Below are 9,220 nucleotides of genomic sequence, written 5' to 3'. Positions count from 1 at the left end.
CCTCAAAGTCATCGCTAAACAGTGACATGACTGTGGCAAACTGTTTGGCAATAGAATATCTGCATTGACACGTTTGAGGAGAATCTGGGAGTTGTGTTTTCATTCTCTTTTTAGGATACTCTAGATTAATTCAGAACACTGAATATGCCAACAGGTGTCCTCAAAGTCATCACTAAACAGTGACATGACTGGAAAACTGTTTGGCAATAGAACATCTGCATTGGCTCATCCCTGCGGGAGGCTGTAGCTTTGCTAAAAATAGTATCAGATTATAAAAGCTATCTAAAAGGTTTTTTAAATAAAATGGCATCGAAACTGGACTAGTCCACATGATGTCAAATGCATTTTTACCCTCATCATAAAATGTAGCCGACTTGTAAACAGAACTTCTCAAAGGCCTTTCCCAGATCAAAGGTTACTGAGAAAAGCCCTTTATACTCTGGTTGGTGCTGAAGTAGCAATGCCAGGCACAATTCTTCAAGTCCTTCCGGGGATGAGGGAATTTCTGAAACTGAAACTACCACTTTGCCAACCCTGTAAAAGTAAAAACTGAGGCAAGGCATGGAGCTACTTGTGTTCTGGGACTTTTTGGTAGAGATTGTTCTTTATCCCTCACTTTGATTGAATTTTTGAGGGAGTTCATACAGAAAACCAGCTGGTGCCACTTGTGAGCTTTGTTAACCTGAAATTACTCACATGAATTAAGAGTCCCCGAGGAAAAAGACCTGCCAATCAGATAAAGTAAAAACACATTCCTGAGTTTCTGTGATTGTAGTGCTAAGGACAGGCTGACTTGCAGTGGTATGGAAAAACATTCCTGTATGGATTGACATCTCGTGTGTTTTACTTGTGCAGTTGACTGCATCCAGCTGAAAGTGCCAGTGATTCAGCAGCTGTACCACTGGGACTGCGGGCTGGCCTGCTCCAGGATGGTGCTTCAGTAAGTGGCTCTCTTGGTTTGAAGGTGTGAGAAATCCCATTCCATGGGAAGGGGTAGCAGGAATCAACATCCAGGGAGAAGAGGTGTGTAGAAGCAGCTGTGAGTTTAACTTAAGGCTTAGGAGTGCAACAGTTTCTGAGGTGCCCTGGGGAGTGACTGCTGCTTGGGCCTGGCACAGCTCTCCAGCAGGAGCAAGGGGAAATAGAAACCAAGGTGGACTTTGGACTCTCTTGAGTAATAGTGTTTTGACAGATGCAGAGTACCTAATCAGCTCTGAGAACTTTGCAGGTTGGCATGCATAAGCTCATAGAAGGTGTTCCCTCTTGCCCACGTTTATAATTCAGAACTGATACTTAGCACAGTAACTCCCCTGATTCCTTTTTGTGTTTTCAAGTGATGGGTAGGTGTATCCCAGTTTATGAGTGTGTATTGTACCTGTACTACCTCTGTCCTGCTGAGCCCCCAACCTGTGGGATGAGTGTTTCTGTTCCAGGAATATTTCAACTTCAAAACTGTGTTTCCCTTTGGGTTTTTTTTTTTTTTGTTTCTTTTTGGTTTTACTTTTTTTGAACTAGTAGCTGTCCTGCTTAACTCCTCTTTCCTTCCACAGAGGAACATGAGCTTAGGTGCAGGAGAAATACCTATTTAGATGTCCACTTAGTAGATATGAAGCAGAAGATTTTCATTTCTCTCCATCCCTTCTGCCAAGACGTTAGTCCGTGTGCTGGTAATTTCCCATCTTGACTACTGTAACCTCTATTCCCTTTACCTCTTTGCCACTCCAGTCTGCCCAAAACTCAGCTTCCAAGATTAATCTTCTCACCCTGCTGATCTGCCCTTGTTTGCCCTGCATCCTTAATTCCAGTCCTTTTTTTTCCCCATTTATTTCCATTTGTTTTCTTACTTTCAGAACTCTTTGTAACTGCCCCCCCACCCCTTTGCAACCTCTGAGCTTCCTTCTGACTTCATCTCCCCTTTATTGCCTTTTGTGTCATCAGTGCCTAAGACAAACTTCCTTTGAATATTTACCAAATTCCTTTATGGTTCCTCCTTTTGAACTCCATGTATTGCCTGAAGCAAGTTTTAGTCTTTAACCCTTCTTTCTGTGTTGGCTCTAATACACGTGTATGTTCAGCCTGTAAGCCCTTCAGGACAGAGTTCTATACCAGTTTGCCTCTGGTACAGCACCTGTACACTTACAGCACTATAAAACAGTCAAGGTACCCACACATTTCGAATTTTAAAAAGTCAGCAATAAACCCAGTTAAATATTCCCTACTCCCTTCCCTGAAATTTCTGTCTCCTTTGTGGGCTGGGTTTTTTTTTTTTTTTTGTTATTTCTTAGCCAAGCCCATTGTTTCGTTTTTTACGTGCTGTGATGTGGAGGTTTGGGCTACGGCACACATTTTGCTTCTCCTAAGGTCTGTGCTTCCCTTCCCCTGCCTTTCCTAATGCCATAGGTACCTGAATCATTTGGACAATGATGAGTTTCAGAATGCCATCCAGGAACTCCAGTTAACAAAGAGTATCTGGACCATTGACCTGGCCTACCTAATGCGGCACTTCGGTGTTAAGCATAAATTTTGCACCCAGACACTTGGAGTGGACAAGGGCTACAAAAACCAGGTAAGTGTTCTCATCTACTGGGAGAGGGCAGGCAGCTTGAAAAGCCTTGAGTGTCATGCTAGAAAAACTCTGCCGTGTTACTGACAGTCAACCACAGATAATTGGGCCTGTTGCCAAACCTGGCACAAATCCATTCCAAAGCTGAGACCAGATACAGGCCCACATCTTTTACATCTTTGATTCCATCATATGAATTTTAAAAAAGTTTTCATGTAGTGTTCATGAAAGGTTCCAGCCTGTTTGACAGCCTTGGAGACTGAAGCCCTGTATTTATCCTCAGAACAGGTACAGCCTGGGCAGCAGCAGTGCTAGCTTCCACACTTTCCCCACCACCGTGCCTCAGCCCTGACCTGGAAGATCCACCTCTAGAGGTGAGAGGGGAACTCAGCCTCCAGTCCACTGAGAGCTTGGCCTCTTCAGGACTGCCAACAAGGGGCCAAGGAGGGCCTGTAGCAGTGGTGGCTTTAATGCAAGCTCCTGCCCAGTTTCCCCCAGGAAACCAGACAGGCTTCTCTCGAGTAGGTGCTGAATAAGCCATTGGATGGAAACTGCAACAGTAACTCACCAAGAGTGAATTTAAACTTGTAATTCAGAGCAGGAATCCTTGTCCTGTTACCAGTGAACCCTGCTAGCAGGGACTATAAGTGGTGGATTACCCAAGGTAAACATCATTTCAGCTCAGAATTTCTATTATCTCCACAGTCATTTTATAGGAAGCACTTTGACACAGAAGAGAATCGAGTGAATCAGCTCTTTGCACAAGCCAAAGACTGCAAGGTGCTGGTGGAGAAGTGGTAAGCTTACTGTTTTCTTTCCTTTCTCTTTGAAGACTATGGACCCCATGCTTTTCTTGGAGGCACCAAGCTAACCTGCTGAAAGAGACTGAAATCAAGCCTTTTTTTGCAAAGTCTGTCTACTATATCTGTCTCAAAAAAACCCCACAGACATCAAGAGCTAATAATGAAGTTTGAGGAAAAATAGTCATGATGCAGAATAAGTGGTTTGAAAATGCTGACAGGAGTTGACTATGGAATTTGATTATCCATTACAGTTAGCCAGTAGGGAGTTGCCTACAGCACTCTAATCGGCCATTGTTGGAATCCAGGAGAGCACACGTTGTTCCCAGAGCTCTGCAAACATTATGGCTCTCTGTTCCTAGACAGACATGCCAAGTACAAGCTAGCACAGGAGCTTTTGCCAAGGGGACCATGAAATAAGGAACCTCTGTCAGGGAACTGCAAACCCAGGAGAAATGGAAAAACCAACAGTGAAATTCTACTGGGAAATAACTAAGCATCCAACTTGAGGTGTGTCCCTTTATATAGTGAAGCTGGATTTGGATCCCTGTTGTTGAAGTGGGGTAAATGATTAGGAGTAAGCAAAGAATGAGGGTGAAGGGCACTCACAACAGCATTTGAATGCTGCAGTGCAACTTTCATTTAGCAGTGTCAAGTGTCCTTTTTAACACACATGGAGTGTGTAAGGCACCATCAGTTTAACTAGAGCTGTGGCAGCACAGAAGGGACAGTCAGTCCCTCTTGCTCTAGCAGTCTTAAGATCATGACCTTGATCGAGGCAGGGACAGAGGGCACATCCACCCATGCAGCACTGAGGCAGCAGAGTGGAAAAGTGACACGGGAAAAGATGAAAAGGCACATGAGTTCAGGTGGGTGGTACAGACAGCCTGGGCATCTGGAACATAGCCAAGAAATGAGTGCCTATTGCATATGGGACACACCATCTGCCTCACTGAAGGACAGCTTTTAACTGATGAGGTTATAGGTTGTTTGGTGGATACTCATTTTCTGTAGGAGGTACTGTGGAAATAAAGCTTCAAGAGCATCAGGTCATCCAAAACTGCAGCTGGGAGAAACATACTCCTGTGTGACAGAGGCAGATTGTGCATGTCTTAATTTGGTTAGTGGTTATACAATCTTTAACAACTCAGTCGATAAAGATTTGGTGCTGCAGGGCTAAGCTTTCTAAGAGCAAGCTAGAACACTTCATTCAGGATTTTCCCATAACAGAAGTCTCTCAAGTTATGGAGTGAGTTGTCAGTTCCGTTAATTCTCTTCTCTGGGGCATCTGATAGACATGTAGTCTCAGAATGTGTTCCTCCAGTATCCAGAGCTCTTGCTCTGCACTTCAGGAGCAGCAATGAAATAAAAAGGTCTTGAAAGCCACAGGTTTTGTCAAGCTTTATCTGCAGAAAACCTGTAGGGTTTAACAGCAAAAAGCTGTACCTGTTCTAGAATTAACCATGCCAGCTGCATGTCCCAGGTACTGTCCATCATGGTGTACTTCCTTGCACACCAGCCTCTTTCCTAAACCTGTCCATAAGCATGTCTGGGTTTTTTCCTGCAGCACAGTAACTGTTCAAGACATCCAAAACCACCTGTCCCAGGGGCACGTAGCCATCGTCCTAGTGAACGCAGTGCTGCTGCTGTGTGATCTTTGCTCAAGTCCTGTCAAATACTGCTGCTTCCTCCCCATCGGACAGAAGTGCTTCTGCAGGAGTCCTGACTACCAGGGCCATTTCATTGTGTTATGTGGCTACAACAAAGCCTCAGGGAGTATTTACTACAACAACCCTGCCTACGCTGACCGTGAGTAGCCTGTTCCTTCTGGGTGGATCCTCAGCCCCATTGCTGTCGAGTCTGTAACACAGAGCCACAGCTGAACCTCCACTCACAGTGCTCGTGCATTTCAAGCACCACGGCCCAGTTTGTCAGAAAGGGTTTGGCCATGTTCATTTATCAGTGCTGCATTTTATGCTGTGATTTACTCATTCTAGCAAATGGCTTGTTTGGCTTTCAGGTGGGTTAGTAGAGATGCTGAAACAGAATGGCCAATTCAGTACCTATTTACAGCATTACTTCAGCGAGCACTGTGAGGGGAAAAGATCTACCTGAGTAAATCTGTAACCCAAGCTGCTAGGTCTAGTCTGTATACTAGTTACTTTTCTTTGTGGAGGCTGTTAGACACAGTATAAGAGCCTTTCACAGCAAATCCTTCTGAACTTCTGGTAACATTCTGTTCCTCCTTAACAGGAACATGCTGCACCAGCATCAGTAACTTTGAGGAGGCCAGGACAAGCTATGGCACTGATGAAGATATTCTGTTCATCTACACAGACAGCTGACATGCACAGCAGACATCCTGCTCCTTCCTGCACAGCCTGTGTGGCCGCTGGCTGCTCGTCTCAGGACTCCCCTGCACTCCCCTCACTCCTGAACTGCAGTGGGACCCCAAACAAGGGAGGCTTTATAGACATTGACAGGACTACTCTGCAATGTTGTCTTTACCTTCTTTTTCCTGATGGTGTACCTGATTTTGCAATGTTTGTTTCGGGTTTTTTGTTCGTTTTGGTTGTTTTGGTCAGTTTCAACATTGCACATTTGACAGTAGTTCTGAAGTACAAGGCCCAGAGCCTGTTCACTTTCAGCTTATTTTCAAATTAAACACGGGAGAAAAAAAGCACCAAATTTATGAATTTTAACACTTGGTAATACATGCATAGGCTTAGGTAAACAAAGAAAAGGATAGAAAACACCTTTTTCTTTCTCTGTCAAAGCATCAAGGGCTGATCTTCATCCTAAATCTAGGGATTTGAAGTTCAGGGTGTTGTAGACGGAAAATAACAAAAAACCCTGCCTTGCTGGCTCATCAGCATTGTCTGCATTGTAGTAGGAATGAAACACATTTGCTCAAAGAAACTTCCCATGTACCAAATTCACCTTACACAGATATAGCATTTATGCCACTGCATAAATTTTGAACTGTAGATATTGGCATTGTTGCCTTGCACTACAAACTCAGTCTCTTCTGGCTAAATCCTCGGATGGCTGCTCAGAGCTCCATATTGCTCCAAAAGTGTTAGTGAAGATACTTTGTATCTAGAAGTCTTTATTGCTCTTTGCAAAGACCTCTGAATGTTATGCCACCCACCCGTGCCAGTCTCTGCAGAATCCATTCTAAATGTAAACTTTGAACTCATTAGGCAAATCCAGAAAGTGATGGTGCACTAATGGTGTATAGTTGGTGTGTGAAGTGTAAATATGTGACAGCGTCTACTGCATTGTGACTAAAATGCTGAATCATAAATGTGAGCCAAATTTTGCTATTGGTATTAGTTCAGTGACCTTCTAGGAAGAGCTAAAAATCAATTAAGAAAAGAGGAAATACAAACATCTGCTAGAAGTAAAAAGGCAGGAACTCAGATTTTCTAGCTCTCTCAGTACAGCTGTAGTGGGATTAAGCTGGAGTTAGTGTAGTCAGCCATGAAGTCGTTAGCAGCCCATTCATAACCCTTTATTGCTTGGGTTTCATTCCTTTGCTGAGGAGCACTCAAAACTGTAAGAAATAGGCTATTTCAGCTTTGTCACACCTTCCTAGAAGTCTTGATTCACATTCCTGTCTATGTGGAAGTGGCTAGGAAAATCAGTACCTATGTAAATCTAGGAAAATTTTAATTTGCACTTGCAGATGGAGATCCCACACCTTTGGCATGGTTTTGAGAAAAGAACTGTTCAAGTTCTAGAGCTGCATGGAATAAATTAGAAGGATATTGTTATTTAGTGGTGGATATAATATGTAGGAATATACTTTCAGCACAGTAAAAAAATTTCTAAGATAAACAGTATTTTTTAATCAGTTGTTGACTTCCTGAGAAGTATCTATGAAGTGTTCACTAAGTACGCTCGGTAGAATCAAGAGTTCTCCTTTGTATAAAGGCTAAAAATAGTAACAGACATCTAAAATGCAGCAGCCTTTAAAAAGTTCCAGACAAAAAGTATGTGACAAGAAATTTTCAGTGTGTCAAATTTTGCTTATCATGGGTAAAGCTGAAATACATTCTGGCACTGACACGTGCAAAATGAGTAAAAGGTAGAATGTGATTTGGGAACAGCAGAACTGGTACGTTAGTCCCTCCAGAAAAAAAAGAGGTACAAAACCTATTAGAGAGAATGCCTTCCAACCCCCCCAGAGTAAGTCTCCAGATCTGGGAATTTTTATGTCCAGGTCCAAAATGATGCTGTTTGATTTAGAGAAATTGTATTAGCTCTGTTAATAATTAACAGGTATGTAAACTACAGGCTGGCAGAGTACTCCCTTAACCCATGCCTTTTCGGGTAGGTAGTTCAGTCAATGCCATTAAACTGCCACAGGATTTATCTTAGAGCAGGTTTGGTTAGTTAAGTAAAAACAGGTCTTACAAAAGGCTTTGTATTTGCCATTTAGCATCTTACTGTTTCAGTTACCACAAGTGCATCTTGTGCTTATAGATAAAACATGAATTTAAGGGCAAGCAAAGTGTTCTGAAGTGCACAGACAGGTGTAACAATATTGACTGGTAAATGTTTGGTGCCCAGGGTTTAAATACTTCAACAAAAGTGAAAGGTAAACAAAGCTGTCTGAGCTAGTACAGACTAAAGGAGAGCTCCACTACTGCAACAGGATCTCGTATAGCTGCCAACGGGAAGACAGCAGTGAGAGATGAAAACACAAGGAAAAAGCAAAAGCCAATTGAAAGGACTTGAGTATTTATATGACAGAAATTCAGATGAGAAAGCAGCTCACTGCACAAGCATTCAGAACATCTGCATTTTCTGAATCTTTGTTTCCCATTACAAGACTGTCTGTCAAAACATTCTGAAAATGTTTTGTTGCTCTGTTGCCGTCAGGATGTCAATAACAAAGGAAGGGGATTTTACATGCAGGGATTTTATACATAAATATATTTTTATTTGTAATTAAGCCATTCTCAATAAAGGTTTAAACTCACAGATAATCCTGTAATATCATGTAGCAAGTGGATTTATTAACTAGCTTATCATGAAAAATGTTGGAAAATCAGTAGAGGTGTATTTAACTACAAATGGCACACCTGAAATTGTGATTTGGAAAAATAAGAGGTCAAATATTTATCACAGCTAAAAATTCATAGTTCCTGGGCTGTAAACTGTATTCAACCTGCATTGCCTGAATCATATTAATCAGAATTCAGTATACAGCAGTAGCTGAGAACAGCAAATGTCTCATTATTACCTATATTCCACAGCTGCTTTGTGTATTCTGCAACCACTGAGTGTCCTACTGGAGTGCAGCCCCAGGGAACGAGTTTTCCTTACCATCCTGATCCCCAATAGCAGCTCCATGGCTTTCTGTTCACACTGGGAAGTATGGAACTGCCCCAGCCTTGCCTGTGCTTGAGCCAGGGTTTGTATTTCTGCCTCCCAACATGGCACTGAGCTTCAGAAGATACTCAAAGCATCTGTCAGCACTAGTGCTGCACCTGAAGGAGCCCATCAAAGACATTGGTCCAACTGTGGATGTAGTGTCAAGGGAAACAGAACCAAAGTGGTCTTGCTTTGCAGCACCCAAAAATCTTCAGACAGCTGGGACATGTCTGAGACATTACTCAGCTCTGACAGAACTGCATCACATAGTTCACAGTCATGGAAAAAAAACCAACCAAAACCCCAGAGGAAAACAATTCATGCCTTCCTTTCTCCTGAAATGCATTTGGTTAAAGGGTAAAACTGGAGAGCAGAAGTAACTAGAGGCACAATGAAAAGCTGATATAAGAATTTTTATCTCTTCTGAACTCATCATCAAACTACAAAGCTACATCACAGTATATTGTACTGAATA

The 9,220-nt window shown here is 42.6% G+C and overlaps 1 protein-coding gene across 1 annotated transcript; it reads left to right on the top strand.

Annotated features, from left to right (window-relative positions):
- Window positions 1–855: 855 nt before the first annotated feature.
- GUCD1 (guanylyl cyclase domain containing 1) lies at window positions 856–5,903 on the top strand (the record flags this gene model as incomplete). Its single annotated transcript, XM_009074449.1, has 5 exons — window positions 856–940; window positions 2,401–2,566; window positions 3,269–3,360; window positions 4,931–5,172; window positions 5,617–5,903. Coding segments are annotated over 5 exons (677 nt in total), but the record flags the coding sequence as incomplete, so codon positions are not given.
- Window positions 5,904–9,220: the final 3,317 nt, after the last annotated feature.

This window comes from Acanthisitta chloris, unplaced genomic scaffold (assembly GCF_000695815.1).
Source record: "Acanthisitta chloris isolate BGI_N310 unplaced genomic scaffold, ASM69581v1 scaffold16745, whole genome shotgun sequence".
Lineage (NCBI taxonomy): Eukaryota > Metazoa > Chordata > Aves > Passeriformes > Acanthisittidae > Acanthisitta > Acanthisitta chloris.
The sequence above is the reverse complement of the archived record's forward strand: the minus strand, read 5'-3'. Positions and strand labels throughout refer to the sequence as shown.